General features: G+C 48.3%; 1 protein-coding gene across 1 annotated transcript; it reads left to right on the forward strand.

Moving 5' to 3' along the window:
• The first annotated feature begins 10,797 nt into the window (after positions 1-10,797).
• On the forward strand, positions 10,798-19,638 carry LOC132588503 (protein MRP-126-like). Its single transcript, XM_060260909.1, has 3 exons — positions 10,798-10,854; positions 14,994-15,155; positions 19,370-19,638. Exons 2-3 carry the CDS (start codon positions 15,012-15,014, stop codon positions 19,526-19,528), a joined length of 303 nt encoding a protein of 100 aa, XP_060116892.1. The 5' UTR covers positions 10,798-10,854; positions 14,994-15,011; the 3' UTR covers positions 19,529-19,638.
• The last annotated feature ends 297 nt before the right edge of the window (positions 19,639-19,935 follow it).

The raw sequence follows: 19,935 nt of genomic DNA on the forward strand, positions 1-19,935 counted from the left end.
AACTTTAGCTTTCAATGCATTCTCCATGCTGCAGCTGGCTTGGCTTGGACAAGTGATCTAAAGAGACAAATCCCTTCTCCAAGCTGGCCGACGGGGCAGTGGGGGCTTCAAGAGCCACATAATATGTGCGAAGGGTCACATGTGGCTCCCCAGCCACAGTTTGGCCACCCCCGAACTATATTTTGGCCACATCTGAACTATACGGTGCTGAAGAAGAATCTTGAGAGTCCCTAGGACTGCAAGAAGGTCAAATCAGTCAGTCCTCAGGGAAATCACCCCAGACTGTTCCCTAGAAGGTCAGATGCTGAAGCTGAAGCTGAAATCCTTTGGCCACCAAAAGAAAAGGGAATGCTCCCTGGAGAAGACCCTGATGCTGGGAAAGACAGAAGGCAAAAGAAGAAGGGGACAGCAAAAGATGAGGTGGCTGGACAGTGTTACTGATGTAACAAACACGTAAGAACATAAGCGAAGCCATGTTGGATCAGGCCAATGGCCCATCCAGTCCAACACTGTGTCACACAGTGGCCAAAAAAATTATATATATACACACACACACACACACACACACATATATATACACACATATATATATACACACTGTGGCTAATGGCCACTGATGGAGCTCTGCTCCATATTGTTATCTAACCCCCTCTTGAAGCTGTCTATGCTTGTAGCCGTGACTACCTCCTGTGGTAGTGAATTCCACATGTTAATCACTCTTTGGGTGAAGAAGTACTTCCTTTTATCTGTTTTAACCCGACTGCTCAGCAATTTCGTCGAATGCCCACGAGTTCTTGCATTGTGCGAAAGGGAGAAAAGTACTTCTTTCTCTACTTTCTCCATCCCATGCATGATCTTGTAAACCTCTGTCATGTCACCCCGCAGTCGACATTTCTCCAAGCTAAAGAGCCCCAAGCGTTTTAACCTTTCTTCAGAGGGAAAGTGTTCCAAACCTTTAATCATTCTAGTTGCTCTTTTCTGGACTTTTTCCAATGCTATAATATCCTTTTTCAGGTGCAGTGACCAGAACTGCACACAGTATTCCAAATGAGACCGCACCATCGATTTATACAGGGGCATTATGATGCTGGCTGATTTGTTTTCAATTCCCTTCCTAATAATTTCCAGCATGGCGTTGGCCACGAAAACACAAATTTCAGCAGACTTCTGAGGATGGTGGAAGACAGGAGGGCCTGGTGTGACTTTGTCCATGGGGTCGCAAAGAGTCAGACTCAACTGTGCGACTGAACAACAATGCAAACTATGTTAAATTCACATGAAGCTGCTCTATTCTGACTCAGTCAAAGTCGGTGATTCAGTATTGTCCACTCAAACAGGCAGTGTCTCTCCAGAATCTCAGGTAGAGGTCTTTCATATAGAGCAATAAAAGAAAGAATTGATCAGTGGCAGAGCATCTGTTTGGTAAGCAGAAGGTCCCAGGTTCAATCCCCGGCATCTCCAACTAAAAAGGGTCCAGGCAAATAGGCGTGAAAAACCTCAGCTTGAGATCCTGGAGAGCCACTGCCAGTCTGAGTAGACAATACTGACTTTGATGAACCGAGGGTCTAATTCAGTATAAGGCAGCTTCATATGTTTCATATGAAGTACTTCTTCACCCAGCAGATTACAGTGGACAAAAGGAAGTATTTCTTCACCCAAAGGGTGATTAACACTTGGAATTCACTGCCAGTGAGGTGGTGGCAGCTACAAGCACAGACAGCTTCAAGAGGGGATTGGATAAACATATGGGGCGTTTTCGCACTGACCTTAATCAGCAGCGACGCCCCTCTTCACCGCGCAGGATCGGCGCGGATTTCGCACTAATTGCCGCGGAGCACCCGGAAGAGCCGGAAAGTCCCGCGGCTTTTGCGGCGCAAACGGAAACCGCCAAAACCCAGTTTCCATTTGCGCCACAAAAGCCGCGGGACTTTCCGGCTCTTCCGGGTGCTCCGCGGCAATTAGTGCGAAATCCGCGCCGATCCTGCTCGGTGAAGAGGGGCGTCGCTGCTGATTAAGGTCTGTGCGAAAACGCCCATGGAGTAGAGGTCCAACAGTGGCTGTTAGACACAAGGTACTATAGATGGACTTTCTGTCTGGGGCAGTGATGCTCTGTATTCTTGGTGCTTAGGGGAGGAGCAACAGTGGGAGGGCTTCTAGTGTCCTGGCCCCACTGATGGACCTCCTGATGGCACCTGGGTTTTTTTTGGGCCACTGTGTGACACAGAGTTTTGGGCTGAATGGGCCATTGGCCTGTTCTCTTATGTTCTTAACACGTGGTGAGGATTGACGTATAGTAGTTTCTAGAAGCGGTTTTTTTAAAGTATGCATTATTGACCAACAAGCGAAGCCTTTGAGGCCAAAACACACATGGCCTTGTGTTGGTCATTTGACATGTTAATCAACTTTGTATGAGAAATTACTACAGCTTGTGTAAAGCTTGTTCTGATTCTAATTCAGCAGGATATTCAGGCCCTTAAAAAAAAATCCTATTGTATGCATCATATCAGGGGTGGAATTCTAGCGGGAGCTCCTTTGCACATTAGGCCACACCCCCCAGATGTAGCCTATCCACCAAGAGCTTACAAAAAAGAGCCTCGTAAGCTCTTGGAGGATTGGCTGCATCAGGGGTGTGTGGCCTAATATGCAAAGGAGCTCCTGCTAGAATTCCACCCCTGCACCATGCCATAAATATTTATTTTGACATTATTTTATTTGCCGTAGCTTAACCCTCGCAACGTTATTAGCATATTTGGGGTTGGTAGATCCAAGCGGGCGGCCGTGTTGGTCCGAAGCAGCTGAACAAAGCAGGAGTCAAGTTTCACCTTTAAGACCAACCAAGTTTTATTTAGGTCAGCTTTCATGTGCTCTTTAAGCACACTTCATCAGACGAGGGGATCAGGTATTGTGGGCTGAAGTACAAGCAGTTTGTTGATTAAGAGTGCAGACTGGTCTCATGGTAAAACAGCTTGGCCATTTGGTCTGAATAGCCAGACAAGGTGATAAAGTCCTCTGCCGATTGGTGTTTCTGTAAATCTAGGTGAATCACAAAAGGACATGTATTTCCCAGTTGCAGTCCACCTAATTAACTGATCAACATCCATCTATACATTATAAACATCATTCCAGTCTGCCGTTAGAAAACGAGAATACATAACATGAAAATGGGTTAAGAATATGTAATGAGATAAATCCCCTTTTCCTTCGTCAGAATTTCTCTCGACCCGTATGAGAACTCTACCCTGCCCTTCCTGATAAATTCCATTTCCCTTTTCTACGTCCGAACAGACGCTTTTGCGGTAAGCTGTGGCATTTGCAGTCTGTCTTAACCATTTCACTTCCCTTTTGCAGCATGTAACATCTTAAGAACATAAGAGAAGCCATGTTGGATCAGGCCAGTGGCCCATCCAGTCCAACACTCTGTGTCACACAGTGGCCAGTATATGTGTGTGTGTACACACACACACACATATATATTCTTATCCATATTCTTATCCAATCCCCTCTTAAAGCTGGCTATGCTTGCAGCTGCCACCACCATCTGTGGCAGTGAATTCCACATGTTAATCACCCTTTGGGTGAAGAAGTACTTCCTTCAATTCTTTTAACCTGACTGCTCAGCAATTTCATCAAATGCCCACAAGTTCTTGTATTGTGAGGCCCAAGCGTCTTGTATCATCAGTGAACCACTTTGCTTACTCAGCCTCGGAGAGGCTAGATAATTTCATGTGGATTCCGTGTTTTGCATTTTACGAGACTGCTCAGATTGCCCTTAGCAGCAGTCTGACTAATCCAAAGGGTTTTTGTGGACTTATAATTGCAATGTCCAATCCAATATCTTCATCTACCTCACAGGGTGTCTGTCGTGGGGAAGGAAGGTAAAGGAGATTGTGAGTCGCTCTGAGACTCTTCGGAGTGGAGGGCGGGATATAAATCCAATATCTTCATCTACCTCACAGGGTGTCTGTCATGGGGGAGGAAGGTAAAGGAGATTGTTAGTCGCTCTGAGACTCTTTGGAGTGGAGGGCGGGATATAAATCCAATATCATCTACCTCACAGGGTGTCTGTTGTGGGGGAGGAAGGGAAAGGAGATTGTGACCACTCTGAGACTCTTCAGAGTGGAGGGCGGGATATAAATCCAATATCTTCATCTACCTCACAGGGTGTCTGTTGTGGGGGAGGAAGGGAAAGGAGATTGTGAGCCGCTCTGAGACTCTTCGGAGTGGAGGGCGGAATATAAATCCAATATCTTCATTTACCTCACAGGGTGTCTGTTGTGGGGGAGGAAGATAAAGGAGATTGTGACCACTCTGAGACTCTTCAGAGTGGAGGGCAGGATATAAGTCCAATATCTTCATCTACCTCACAGGGTGTCTGTTGTGGGGGAGGAAGGGAAAGGAGATTGTGAGCCGCTCTGAGACTCTTTGGAGTGGAGGGTGGAATATAAATCCAATATCTTCATCTACCTCACAGGGTGTCTGTTGTGGGGGAGGAAGATAAAGGAGATTGTGACCACTCGGGGACTCTTCAGAGTGGAGGGCGGGATATAAATCCAATATCTTCATCTACCTCACAGGGTGTCTGTTGTGGTGGGGGGGGAGGAAGGGAAAAAGAGATTGTGAGCTGCTCTGAGACTCTTCGGAGTGGAGGGCGGGATATAAATCCAATATCTTCATCTACCTCACAGGGTGTCTGTTGTGGGGAGGAAGGGAAGGAGATTGTGAGCTACTCTGAGATTCAAAGCATAGGGCGGGGTATAAACCCAATATCATCATCTTCTTCTTCTTCTCCTTCTTCCTCTTCACTGTTAAGATAGCAGCGGAAAGAGGGACGCTCCTCAGAACAGATTAGATTGGAACCAGAAGTTTTAAACTTCTTATTGGGTGAATAATGGTTGAGTGCAACAGTATCATCTCAAGGAGGGGGAAATTGGGAGTGACGATGTCTTCTTCCATGACTGTTCTATTCAAACAGTATAACGAACTGAGCTATATGGTTGCCAACTTGCCACTTCGTGAGATCAAATTCTAGGGGGAAACACAGCAAAGGAAATAAACACATCAGTCAGAGACACGGAGGTGTTTATGTCACCCCTAAATCTTGATACAAAAAGACAGAGCGGAAATAATCAACTTGAAAAGAAATGTACCATACCCTGAAGCGTAGAAACTGTAACTATATTAGTAAACTATGCCAAAACATAAATATTACACAATATACTGTAATCAACTAATGTCATTCTTAGTAACTTGTTAAGGTGTGGATTTTAATGCCCTAAATAAATTCTTGAAGTCCAAAGATTTTGCCAAGTCCATTCGGGATCGCCTATGAAAATCACTTGAGAATGAGTGATTCTTGTTCTGTCCACTTAAATGATCCAAATAAAACGTGACAGAAATTGTTCTAGCTGATGATGATGATGAAAAGAAGAAGAACATGATATTGAATGTATACCCCATCCTCCATTCTGAATCTGAGTGGCCTACAATCTCCTTTACCTTCCTCCCTTCAACCGACACCATGTGAGGAGGGTGGGGCTGAGAGAGCTCCCCCAGAAGCTGCCCTTTCAAGGACAGTGTCTTAGAGTGGCCTACAATCTCCTTTACCTTCCTCCCCCACGACAGAGACCCTGTGAGGTTGATGGGGCTGATAGAGCTCTCTCAGAAGCTGCCCATTCAAGGACAGAGTCTCAGAGAGGCCTATAATCTCCTTTACTTTTCTCCCCCACAACAGACACCCTGTGAGGTGGATGGGGCTGAGAGGGCTCTCCAGAAGCTGCCCTTTCAAGGACAGAGTCTCAGAGAGGCCTACAATCTCCTTTACCTTCCTCCCCACAACAGACACCCTGTGAGGTGGATGTGGGCTGAGAGGGCTCTCCCAGAAGCTGCCCTTTCAAGGACAGTGTCTTAGAGTGGCCTACAATCTCCTTTCCCTTCCTCCCCCACGACAGAAACCCTGTGAGGTGGGTGGGGCTGATAGAGCTCTCTCAGAAGCTGCCCATTCAAGGACAGAGTCTCAGAGAGGCCTACAACCTCCTTTACCTTTCTCTCCCACAACAGACACCCTGTGAGGTGGGTGGGGCTGAGAGGGCTCTCCCAGAAGCTGCCCTTTCAAGGACAGAGTCTCAGAGAGGCCTACAATCTCCTTTACCTTCCTCCCCACAACAGACATCATGTGAGGAGGGTGCGGCTGAGAGAGCTCTCACAGCTTTGAAGGACAGCTCTGTGAGAACTATGGCTGACCGGGTCAGCCTGACCCAAGGCAATGTGATCCCTGGCCTAGAGTCTTCAGTCCCCCGGTGGGAATGCGGATCTCCTGATTTTGCAGGTTCCTGCCCACTACTGGGAGCCATAACCCAGTGCAATGCCCCTCATATGGCTAAACATCATCATGTTGGGGATGGGGAGTGGTGACATTCTGAGGTTTGGGCAAGACTCTATGGTTTGAGCCTGGTTTTAACCAGAGAGCTTGATGTCACTTCCATGTGATGTTATCAAGATTATTTCAGCGGCATACGGCGGCCAGTCTTCCTCTGACCGGCCAAAGCCTTTCTACAATCTGACCTCACATTACACAGAAACGGCAATCATTCGTTGATTACAGTATTTGTGTTTAGCGTAGCTTATTGACATAGTTTCTAAACTTCGCGGTATGATATGTTTGTTTTCTAATTAACTCCTAAGAGAGAGAGAGAGCCAGCTTGGTGCAGAGGTTAAGTGTGCAAACTCTTATCTGGGAGAACCGGGTTCGATCCCCCACTCCTCCGCTCGCAGGTGCTGGAATGGCCTTGCGTCCCAGACCTGTCCTTGAAAAGGCAGCTTCTGTCAGAGCTCTCTCAGCCCCACCTACCTCGCAGGGTGTCTGTTGTGGGGGAGAAGGTACAGGAGATTGTAAGCTGCTCTGAGATTCAGAGTGAAGGGCAGGGTATACATCCAATATCTTCATCGCATCATTTCTTCTTCTTCTTCAGCAAATCTTGTTGAATAGGGCCCAGTGTTCAATTGGGTTTGCAACTACTTGCCAGCCAGATATGAATGCTATCTGGTTGAAAAGCACCTTTTTAAACCTATTTTTATATATAATGGACCCCCAGCCAGATATAAACATTATCTACCTATCTGTGATTTACTGACTTTCTGTCTGTCTCAACGTCTGTCTTGATTGGCCGCCTATTCAATGGACAGAATGCTTTTTTTATATACCCACCAAACATTCCATAACCTCTCAACGCCCTGCAAATGCGCTGATGAGTATCAGTTGCCTTCTTCGTCTCCTTTTGACCAGCGGAGACCCCAACCGCTCTTTCTTTCACCTTTCATTTCCTCTTTGCGTTTGTTTTAGCATTCATAAAGTTTCATCAGTTCATCTGTGGGATTCTAGAGAATCTGGTCTTTTGAGCATTGCGACATCCTTCATGGCTGCCTTGGTTCTTATCTGCGAGGTCTACTCCTGACTCTTACCTCCGTGAATCGTTGAACTAGCAAATTCCCTTAACGCCTTTCTGCAACTAACAAAGCAATGATTTCTGCAGTTTGGTGTCTGTCGTGGTGAAGTGTCTGGACTCTGATCTGGAAGAACAGGGTTTGATTCCCCACTCCTCCACTTGCAGCTGATGGAATGCCCTTGGGTCAGCCATAGCTCTGGCAGAGGTTGTCCTTGAAAGGGCAGCTGCTGTGAGAGCTCTCTCAGCCCCACCCACCTCACAGGGTGTCTGTTGTGGGGGAGGAAGGTAAAGGAGATTGTGAGCCCCTCTGAGACTCTGGAGTGGAGGGCGGGATATAAATCCAATATCTTCATCTACCTCACAGGGTGTCTGTTGTGGGGGAGGAAGATAAAGGAGATTGTGACCACTCTGAGACTCTTCAGAGTGGAGGGCAGGATATAAGTCCAATATCTTCATCTACCTCACAGGGTGTCTGTTGTGGGGGAGGAAGGGAAAGGAGATTGTGAACCGCTCTGAGACTCTTCGGAGTGGAGGGCGGGATATAAATCCAATATCTTCATCTACCTCACAGGGTGTCTGTTGTGGGGGGAGAAGATACAGGAGATTGTGAGCCGCTCTGAGTCTGATTCAGAGAGAAAGGCGGGGTATAAATCTGTAGTCTTCTTCTGCAGTCTTCTTCTCCAGATGTTTCTCTCTCTTGGCGTGTGGGAAAACAGCACACTGTGAGATACAAGTCTGACTTAATGAATCAGTTTGGAAAAATGAGGATGGACAAGAGCAGGGAGCCGATGTTGCAGACTGCGAAGGGTTGAACCAGGCTCATTTTGCGCAGGAGCTCACAGAAGCATGAAGGTCTAGGAGAAACAGGGCACTGTGCTGAGGAAAGGAGGAAGACCCTGATGCTGGGAAAGACAGAAGGTAAAAGAAGAAGGGGACGGCAAAAGATGTGATGGCTGGACAGTGTTACTGATGTAACTAACATGAGTTTAGTTTATTTCAATTTATATCCCGCCCTTCCCACCGAAGTGGCTCAGGGCGGCTTACAACACATAAGAACTAACATAGGTTTTGGATTTAAAATACAACAAATTGCATCGTTAAAACAGTAAAATGGTAAAACATAAAAACAAGCGATCTATCAGAATACTACACTGCAATCTTCCATAGAGTTTCCAATGCAGTTAGTTATAGGCCAGCCGGAAAAGGGCTGTCTTACGGGCGCTGCGGAACTGGCCAAGGTCCCGCAGGGCCCTCACCTCCTCTGGCAGCTGGTTCCACCAGCAAGGGGCCATTACCGAGAAGGCCCTGTCCCTGGTGGATTTCAGACGGGCCTGATGCTGGGAAAGACAGAAGGTAAAAGAAGAAGAGGATGGCAAAGATGAGATGGCCAGGCAGCATTACTGATGTTCTCTCTTGGCAGTTGCTTGATGGCTTTAACAGTCTCTGGGCTGTGGATGTGGATACCTTTCAGGCCTGCGCAGTACTGGCTCCACCCTTTCACCATGGGGTCATCTGCCATGGCCCAGTAAGCGGGACGCCGGCAGCGAGTCCTCCAGGTGGTAGATGTTACATTAACGAGCTCTGTCTGCCCGGGCTTGATGTTAGAGTTTTCCTTCTCTTGGCTTGTGAGGTTGGTGAGCCCAGCCTGCCCATCCGGTTATACCGCCGGACATTCGGTCGCACCATGACGTGGCAAACTCTGTGAAAACGGGGGGGGGGGGGGACCAGCGAGAAGATGTTGCCACGGATGCAGTAATGTAGGAAGAGGCCATTGCAGTGACCATCTGCCAGGCATAGCCAGACAGTTACCACGCGGCGTTCACTACACCGGGAGAGGAGAGGCGATGTATTGCACATGCACTTACCCTGGGGGGCAGGACACCCAGGAGGGAGCCCCACCCCACCCCCACCCCATTACTGATGTAACTAACATGAATTTGAGCAGACTTTGGAGGATGGTGGAAGACAGGAGGGCCTGGCATGACTTTGTCCATGGGGTCGCAGAGAGTCGGACTCATGAAATAATATATCTATCAGCATATTAAGAAAATATTATTAGTATTTTAGACTTTCATATTTTCTTAATATGCTAACAGGGTTATGGAATTTCCTTCCTTCCTTCCTTCCTTCCTTCCTTCCTTCCTTCCTTCCTTCCTTCCTTCCTTCCTTCCTTCCTTCCTTCCTTCCTTCCTTCCTTCCTTCTTTTCTCAAACATCTGACATTCATGTCTTGTGTCTCTTAAACATCTGACATGGGAGGGACGGTGGCTCAGTGGTAGAGCATCTGCTTGGAAAGCAGAAGATCCCAGGTTCAATCCCTGGCATTTCCAAAAAAGGGTCCAGGCAAATAGATGTGAAAAACCTCAGCTTGAGACCCTGGAGAGCCGCTGCCAGTCTGAGTAGACAACACTGACTTCGATGGACCGAGGGTGAGTCAGTATATGGCAGCTTCATATGTTCATATGACATTTATTCTAAGTGGCTCTTAGCATCATAGAGTTGGAAGGGAACCCCCAGGGTCATCTAGTCCAACCCCCTGTACCATGCAGGAAATTCTGCCTTCACGTAAATTCACAGGATCTGCATTGCTGTCAGATGGCCATCCAGCCTCGGTTTAAAAACCTCCAAGGAAGGAGAGCCCATCACCTTCCCAGGAAGCCTGTTACATTAAGCAAGTTTGGCCAGCCCCGTTCTAAAGTAAAAACCCATTCAAGGTCACTTAACTCGAGGCAGCGTTGCTTTATCTGCGAAGGGCAACAGAGGATACATGCATGCAGCAAAAGTTTGAGCTGCATCTGTGAATGGCAAAGAAGAAGAAGAAGAAGAAGAAGAAGAAGAAGAAGAAGAAGAAGAAGAAGAAGAAGAAGAAGAAGAAGAAGAAGAAGAAGAAGAAGAAGAAGAAGAAGAAGAAGAAGAAGAAGAAGAAGAAGAAGAAGAAGAAGAAGAAGAAGAAGAAGAAGAAAAACTGAGATAATATGAAACTTAAGTCTACGGACTCTTGCAGAGATGCTTACGGGTACTCTTTCACAATAATCTAAATGACATTAAGGAAATGCACTCTTCAACTTTTTCGGTGGAAAACTTCTTTTTTAAAAAAAAAAATCAGCTAAAGCAAACCATGGTATTGCTGATTAGACATCATGACACCGCCCCCCGCCCCCAAAAAAGCCACAGGCTATAATTCTCTAGAACTCGCAAAAAAACCCCCACTATTTTAGGAAGAACCTGGAAAAAATCATGAGCATGTCTAAGAACCACAGACCGATTGGCATGTGATTTTGTATGATTTCAAAATCAGGGGAGGGCCCAAGATTCTGAAGGGGTCCCATAAAAGCAGGGACCAGAGACCATTGTTAGGAGCAGCACTGCGTCCTTTTGACCCACAGTTGCTTTCTCCCTCGTCATTGACAGAGGTAAGACCTTTCGGAGTTATTTTCTGTTTAGCGTTTGTGCTGGGCAAGTCTATCCACTGATAAGGATATTTGTGACCTGGGAAACTTTTGCAGATTGTGCGCGGCATCAGTGGGAGCACAGATATAGGGATTCCCACTTTGGAGAGGCAGTGCTTTCACACGCGCTAAATAACGCACTTTCCATCCCCTCCTTTGCAATGGGATTCCCCTGCGTGAAATGGCAAAATCCACCTGCAAACGGTCATCGAAGTGGATTGAAACTGCAATATCTGGCATGTGTGAACGTGCTATTGGAGTTGTGTGATATCCATTCCAATGGAAGGAAAGAATTCTACCTCCCATATGCCTCTGACCCAGGGTCACCGGGGAAGAGTAAACTTGTCCTTCAGAAGAGACCTCACGAAGACCAGTCGGGTTAGAATGGAGAAAAGGAAGCCCTTCTTCACCCAAAGGGTGATTAGCATGTGGAAATCACTGCCACATGAGGTGGTGGCAGCTTCAAGCATAGCCAGCTTCAAGAGGGGATTGGATAAGCATGTGGAGCAGAGGTCCATCAGTGGCTGTTAGCCACAGCGTATTGTTGGAACTCTCTGTCTTGGGCCGTGATGCTCTGTATTCTTGGTGCTTGGGTGGGGGGGGGGGCACAAAGGTAGCCCCACAGGTGGACCTCCTGATGGCACCTGGGTTTTTTGGCCACTGTGTGACACAGAGTGTTGGACTGGATGGACCATTTGCCTGATCCAACATGGCTTCTCTTATGTTCTTCTGAGAGGGAAGCTGTGCTAAGATGCTGGTATTAGGAGTTAGGAAGGGGTTGGTTATGTTTGGCTGGAAACCGATGGCCTTTATTTTGGATGGCTAAAGGTGAAATTCTGGGTTATGGGTCACCTCAGTCTTCCCACCATTGCTCCATACAATGGGTGCTATCACACTGGCAAATTGGCACAATATTATCTCAGCTCCAAACAAGCCATTTCGTGCCATTGAAGCGGTAGGATCACGACAGTGGTCCGTGGTTGGCTGTTCAGACTGCTTGGGCGTCTCAACCATGGACCTGCAGTGGAAAGGGTGGTCGTTGTTGTTTTCAAAGTTCCCTGGGGTGTGTGCTCAAGCTGAGAAGCACACAAGTGCTTTTTGGAGCAGGGCTAGGAAAAAAGTGGACTGAGTCTGCTTTGGTAGGGAGGGCAGGATATAAATCAAATAAAGTATAAGTATAAAAAGAACCGAATGCGCTGGAAACAGCGTGGCGCGACCACACGGCTCTTCCACTAATGAGTTGCACCCAGGAGTTCAGATGGCCAGCAAATATGAGACTTAAATAAGAACATAAGAGAAGCCATGTTGTATCAGCGCAATGCCCCATCCAGTCCAACACTCTGTGTCACACAGTGGCCAAAAAACCCAGGTGCCATCAGGAGGTCCACCTGTGGGGCTACCTTTGTGCCTCCCCACCCAAGCACCAAGAATACAGAGCATCACGGCCCAAGACAGAGTGTTCCAACAATACGCTGTGGCTAACAGCCACTGATGGACCTCTGCTCCATATTTTTATCCAATCCCCTCTTGAAGCTGGCTATGCTTGTAGCTGCCACCACCTCCTGTGGCTGTTAATTCCTCATGTTAATCACCCTTTGGGTGAAGAAGTACTTCTTTGTATGCATTCTAACCCGACTGCTCAGCAATTCCATCAAATGCTCATGAGTTCTTGTATTGCGAGGAAGGGAGAAAAGTACTTCTTTCTCTCCTTTCTCCATCCCATGCATTATCTTGTAAACCTGTATCATATCACCCCGCAGTCGACGTTTCACCAAGCTAAAGAGCCCCCAGCGTTTTAACTTTTCTTCATAGGGAAAGTGTTCCAACCCTTTAAGCATTCTAACTGCCCCTTTCTGGACTTTTCCCAATGCTATAATATCCTTTTTGAGGTGCAATGACCAGAATTGCCCACAGTACTCCAAATGAGACCGCACCATCGATTTGTACAGGGGCATTATGATACCGGCTGATTTGCAATTCAGGGGACGTTTTAATCCAGATAGGTGGCATCTGGAGATAGGGTGAGAATGGGTGTGGCTTGGAGGGGAGACGTCCTTGTGTGATCGTGTGCATTTAATCGGAATGGAAGGTGTGGCTAGGTCAGGGCAAATCTCTTGTGTGAAAGCACCCGACATTTTGCTCAGGGCTTTTTTCCTAGCAGGAACTCATTGGCCTATTAGGCCACCCCCCTCTTCTGTAGCCTCCAAGAGATTACAGGACTCTTAGAATCATAGAGTTGGAAGGGACCTCGAGGGTCATCTAGTCCAACCTCCTGCACAATGCAGGAAACTCACAAACACCTCCCCCTAAATTCACAAGATCCTCATTGCTGCCAGGTGGCCGGCCAGCCTCTGTTTAAAAACCTCCAAAGAAGAAGAGCCCACCACCTCCCGAGGAAGCCTGTTCCACCGAGGAACCGCTCTAACAGTCAGGAAGTTCTTCCCCCTAAATTCACAGGATCCTCATAGCTGTCAGATGGCCATCCAGCCTCTGTTTAAAAGCCTCCAAGGAAGGCGAGCCTGCCACCTCCCGAGGAAGCTTGTTCCACTGAGGAATCGCTCCAATGGTCAGGAAGTTCTTCCTGATGTTGAGCCGGAATCTCTTCTGATTTAATTTCAACCCATACCTTCTGGGGCCACAGAAAACAATTCCACACCATCCTCTATACAACAGCCCTTCAAGTACTTGAAGATGGTGATCATGTCACCTCTCAGTCGTCTCCTCTCTGTCTTAGTACAGGGCCTACTGTAAGCTCTTGGAGGATTGCCTCCATCGGGGTGTGTGGCCTAATATGCAAATGAGCAGGGCTTTTTTTTTGTAGCAGGAACTCCTTGGCCTATTAGGCCACACCCCTCTTCTGTAGCCAACCCTCCAAGAGCTTAAAGGTAAAAGTAGTCCCCTGTGCAAGCACCAGTCGTTTTCGACTCTGGGGTGACGTTGCTTTCACAACGTTTTCACAGCAGACTTTTTACGGGGTGGTTTGCCCTTGCCTTCCCCAGTCATCTACACTTTCCCCCCAGCAAGCTGGGGAATCATTTGACTGACCTCGGAAGGATGGAAGGCTGAGTCAACCTGGAGTCGGCTACCTGAACCAGCTTCTGCCGGGGATTGAACTCAGGTTGCGAGCAGAAGGCTCCGACTGCAGTACTGCAGCTTTACCACTCTGCGCCACGGGGCTCTTTCCAAGAGCTTACACAGCTCTTAGTACAGAGCCTACTGTAAGCTCTTAGAGGATTGGCTCCATCAGGGGTGTGTGGCCTAATAGGCAAAGGAGTAGGGCTTTTTTTGGAAACATAAGAACAAAAGAGAAGCCATGTTGGATCAGGCCAATGGCCCATGCAGTTCAACACTCTGTGTCACACAGTGGCCAAAAAATCCCCAAGTGCCATCAGGAGGTTCACAATTGGGGCTAGGAGCCCTTCCACTTTGCCCCTCCCCCCCCAGCACCATTACAGAGCATCACTGCCCCAGACAGTTCCAATAATATGCTGTGGCTAATAGCCACTGACGGACCCCTGCTCCATATTTTTATCCAATCCCTTCTTGAAGCTGCCTATGCTTGTAGCCTCCACCACCTCCTGTGGCAGTGAATTCCACACGTTAATCACCCTTTGGGTGAAGAAGGGCTTCCTTTTATCCGTTCTAACCCGACTGCTCAGCAATTTCATTGCAGGAACTCCTTTGCCTATTAGGCCACACACCCCTGATGGAGCCAATCCTCCAAGAGCTTACAAGTCTCTTAGTACAGGGCCTCCTGTAAGCTCCAGGAGGATTGGCTACATCAGGGAGGAGTGGCCTAATAGGCAAAAGTGTTCCTGCTACCCAAAAAGCCCTTATTTTGCTGGTTATTAGAGCTTCAAGAAACTTTGCCAGATCTATTTGATCAAAGGCTGTCAGAGGGATACTGGGAATCAGTATGGGGGATGCCATCTTGCTCCTCTCTTAGAAGCAATGCCATGTAGGCAGCTAATGTGTCTTTGAACAATTTTTTTTTTTGGGGGGGAGAAATAGGGTATTCAGCATTTGTGCAGTTGAGCAGAAGTCTTTTGAAAGGGACACACCTCCGTCCTTCCCCCCCAACCAACCGGCTCTTGTCTCCGTAGATCAGAAGCGGACCCAAGATGCCTTTGACTGAAATGGAGCAATCCGTTCAGACCATCCTGAAACTGTTCCACGAATCTGCAGCCCAAGAGGGCGACTTTGACACTCTCAGCAAAGCGGAGCTGAAAGGGTTCATCACCAAGAACTTCCCAACCTTCATGAAGGTAAGGCACGTTCTTTATCAAGGCATGGGCATTAGTTAGGCTTGCCAATCCCCAGGTCCCAGCGGGGGTTCTCCTGCTTTCCCAGGCTCCTTCCCGCCCCCAGTCAGCTGACCGGTGGGGGGAAGCCCCGCCCCCACAGTCACCATGTGACTTTCCCCCTTCAGTCTTCGATTGGAAAGGCTTCCTCTTGGGATGGGGTGTCTGTGTTACTTTGAAGAAGTTGGCAGCAACTTGTGAGTAGAGACGCCAATCCCTCACCAGAAACCAGGGGGGCGGGAATGTCTACTGGGCACTTTATTATTCTCTATTTGTAGATCGATTCTCATAGGGTATAATGGGGAATTGAACTGGAGGTATCGGGGGCTCTGAGGGGGGCTGTTTTTTTTGAGGTAGAGGCACCACATTTTCAGTATAGCATCTAGTGCCTCTCCCCAAAATAACCCCCGAGTTTCAAAACGATTGGACCAGGGGGTCCAATTCTATGAGCCTCAAAAGAAGGTGCCCCTATCCTTCATTAATTCCTACGGAAGGAAGGCATTTAAAAAGGTGTGCGGTCCCTTTAAATGTGATGGCCAGAACTCCCATGGAGTTCAATTATGCTTGTCACACCCTTGCTCCTGGCTCCGCCCCCAAAGTCTCCTGGCTCCACCCCCAAAGTCCCCAGATCTTTCTTGAATTGGACTTGGCAAACCTGGCATTTGTTCTGCTCGGGGGTCCTTTTTGTAGAAACATAAGAACATAAGAGCATAGGCTTCCCAATCCCCAGGTCCCAGCAGGGGATCCCCCCGGTTTTACAGGCTTCCCCCCGCCCCCAGCCATCTGGCCAGTGGGGGAAGTCCTGCCCCCACAACGACCATGTACTTCTAGAGCTCCGGCAGGACATGCAAACAGGTCCGGTTTTAAAAATGTGTGCGTTCCTTTAAATTGGAGCAGGAAGTGCTTCATGGGGAAGGGTTAGCAACACCTGACCTCGTCAGAGCACGGCCCCCTCCATTAGTTTTGCAAGTGAGTGTGTGTGTGAAAGAGAGCAGCCTAGCCCCTGTACTTTGCAGACCTCGTTGTGGAGGCACCAGAGACAGCTGTGTGTGAGTGAGAGAGAGGAAGCGGGGGGAGGGGAGGGAACTCTATTATTCCCTATGGAGACTTATTCTCATAGGAAATAATGGAGAATTGATCCGCGGGTATCTGGGGCTCTGGGGGGGGGCTGTGTTTTGAGGTAGAGGCACCACGTATGTAGCATAGCATCCAGTACCTCTCCCCAAAATGCCCCCCAAGTTTCAAAAAGATTGGACCAGGAGGTCCAATTCTATGAGCCCCAAAAGGAGGTGCCTTTATCCTTCATTACTTCCTGTGGAGGGAAGGGATTTAAAAGGTGTGCTTTCCCTTTAAATGTGATGGCCAGAACTCCCTTGAAGTTCTATTGCCCTTGTCACACCTTTGCTGCTGGCTCCGCCCCAATGTCTCCTGGCTCCATCCCCAAAGTCACCTGGCTCCACCCCCAAAAGTCACCTGGCTCCACCCCCAAAGTCGCCTGGCTCCACCCCCAAAGTCGCCCAGCTCCACCCCCAAAGTCCCCGGATATTTCTTGAATTGGACTTGGCAACCCTATAAGAACATAAAGAGAAGCCATGTTGGATCAGGCCAATGGCCCATCCAGCCCAACACTCTGTGTCACACAGTGGCCCAAAACCCCCAAACCCAAGTGCCATCAAGAGGTCCAACAGTGGGGCTAGAAGCCCTACCACTGTGCCCCCCCAAACTCATCCAGGGATTGTTATGCAGCTGCCAGCACTATTCAATGGACAAGGAGGTGGAACTCTCAGGAGGAGGAGGCGGAACTCTCAGAAAGGTTCAGGAGCTGTGCTCCTGTGAGCTCCCGCTGAATCTGAGGCCTGGTTCTGTTGGAGCTGGAGCTGGGAAGCTGTGATAGGGACGGGGGAAAACAGATTCTGCAATGGCCAGGACACTGTGCAAATCTCAGCAGAAGGTGGCCACTTCATAGGCCACTGAATCCCATGGTCTTAGAACATGAGAAGAGCTGTATTCCACCAGGGGTCTATCTAGTCCCCAGGTTCCAGTAGAGGATCCCCCGGTTTGGGGGGCTGCTCTTTGCCATGGATCATTTGGCCACTGGGGGAAATTTGTCCCCTTAACAAGAATGTTCAGGGCGTTTTTTGAGCAGGAAGGAAAAGGAATGCAGTTCTGGCTGGCTTGGCGTCAGGAGGTGTGGCCTAATATACAAATGTGTTCCTGCTGGGCTTTTTCTACAAAAAAAAACTCCTGTGTGAAACAACGGTGATGCCAGGGGTGTGGCCTAATATGCAAATGAGTCCCTGCTGGACTTTTCTGCCAAAAAGCCCTGCACGAAACAATGATGATATCAGGGGAGTGGCCTAATATGCAAATGAGTCCCTGCTGTTTTTTTTAACAAAAAAAGCCCTGCTTTAAACAAAAAAAGGTCAGAGCGCCTGCTCCGGCTGCAACGCCACTGAGGATGTTCTCCGCAGCTGAGAACGAAACGTCTGGAAGAAAAACTTTCTCCAGTAGAACACGGCACTTCAGCCCGAAAGATTCTACAAACCCTTTAAAAAGCCCTGTTTAAAACAACGGTGATGCCAGGGGTGTGGCCTAATATGCAAATGAGTCCCTGCTGGACTTTTTCTACCAAAAAGCCCCGCACGCAACAATGATGATGCCAGGGGGCGTGGCCTAATATGCAAATGAGTCCCTGCTTTTTTTAAAAAAAAACAAAAAGGCCCTGTTTAAAACAACGGTGATGCCAGGGGTGTGGCCTAATATGCAAATGAGTCCCTGCTGTTTTTTTTCTATAAAAAACCCCACCCTGGGAATGTCGCTGTGCAACATCCCCAGTGCAATGATGTCACTTCTGGGTGCAAAGTGATGATGTCCACTCCTGGAACATGCCCCCCCCCCAAGATGGGCAAGGGGACCTGGCAGCCCGAAGTCCAGATTTCTGTTTTACCTGAGGGCCATTCAGTTACCCTGAGAGCCAGCAATTTGGATATAGATGCCAAGGTAGGTACTCCTGATGTTGCTTCTTAACACTGATATTTAGAGCTTTACTGCTTCTGAATATGGTGTAGAGACAGTTTGGTGTAGCGGTTAAGGCAGTGGGCTCTAATCTGGGGGAACCGGGTTTTGATCCCCCACTTCTCCATGCAAAGCTGCTGATGTGACCTTTGAGCCAGTCACAAGTTCTTTCGGAGCTGTTCTCTACAAGAGCAGTTTCTGTCGGAGCTCTCTCAGCTCCACCTACCGTACAGGGTGTCTGTTGTGAGGAGGGGAAGGGAAAGGAGTTTGTAAGCTGCTCTGAGACTCCGAGTGAAGGGTGGGATATAAATCCAATCTGCCCCTTCTCTTCTTCTTCCTCTTCTCCGATGAAAGAAGCTTTGATTCTTGAAAGCACATGGGCCAAACATTCTGCTAGTTGTTGTCTCTTCTTCTTCTCCTCCTCCTCCCTCTCCTCCTCCTTCTCCTTCTTCGCCTTCTCCTCAACTATAGTCTTGAAACCCTCACTCACAAAGACTGTTGTGCCATCCTGCACAGAGTCGTACCCTCCTTACGTCCTCGTCTCTTTAAATGGATATAAAAAGGGATGCTAGAAGGAGTTTGGAATCATCTTACATTCCTATTTCCATCTCTGAACTGATGGAGAGACTCTAACAGGATTTGGGTACCTGAGCACGCACGATGCCCATCCTTCGTTTTCCATTTGTCCTTGAAAGGGCAGCTGCTGTGAGAGCCCTCTCCAGCCCCATCCACCTCACAGGGTGTCTGTTGTGGGGGAGGAAGGGAAAGGAGATTGTGAGCCGCTCTGAGACTCTTCGGAATGGAGGGCGGGATATAAATCCAATATCTTCATTTACCTCACAGGGTGTTCGTTGTGGGGGAGGAAGGTAAAGAAGATTGTGAGCCGCTCTGAGACTCTTCGGAGTGGAGGGCGGGATATAAATCCAATATCTTCATCTACCTCACAGGGTGTCTGTTGTGGGGGAGGAAGGTAAAGGAGATTGTGAGCCGCTCTGAGACTCTTCAGAGTGGAGGGCGGGATATAAATCCAATATCTTCATCTACCTCACAAGGTGTCTGTTGTGGGGGAGGAAGGTAAAGGAGATTGTGAGCCGCTCTGAGACTCTTCGGAGTGGAGGGCGGGATATAAATCCAATATCTTCTTCTTCATTTGTTTCCCACAGAAATTGAAGGACCCCAGCATGCTCGACAATGTATTCGAACAGCTGGACACCAACAAGGACCAGGAGATCAGCTTTGGGGAAGTCATGCAGTTCGTCACCATTGTGGCCATTCTGAGCCACGACCGCCTCCATGGGGGGAGCGAGTCTTCCGCTCAGTGAGGCCAACGTGCCTAGCAAATATACGCGGCGCGAGCCAAACGCAGGGGTTCCCCTCAACTTCTTTGTTCGGTGCTGTCATGGGAAGACAATAAAGGTCAACTCTAAAGTTGCTCAGGTGGTGATCTTCTTCCTCTATCAGGAATCTGTTCTGTGAGCTGGTTCCTGGCTCAGTTTTTGGTTTCCCAAACTCATCGTCTCAAGGTCTGTCCATAGAGGAACTAACAGACAGCATTTATTGCCTTATGACACTCGCAACCATCATTCTCCCGTTCTGACAGGTTACTTTCAATTAGTTTCCCACGCATATGCTAACCAGACCAAATGGCCTTTCAGTTTGTCAATTTCGCTATTTTGCCATTGGATTCTAACTTTGTACCACTTTGAATTCCTAACCACTGCCCACCATC

Source organism: Heteronotia binoei, chromosome 1 (assembly GCF_032191835.1).
Source record: "Heteronotia binoei isolate CCM8104 ecotype False Entrance Well chromosome 1, APGP_CSIRO_Hbin_v1, whole genome shotgun sequence".
Classification (NCBI taxonomy): domain Eukaryota; kingdom Metazoa; phylum Chordata; class Lepidosauria; order Squamata; family Gekkonidae; genus Heteronotia; species Heteronotia binoei.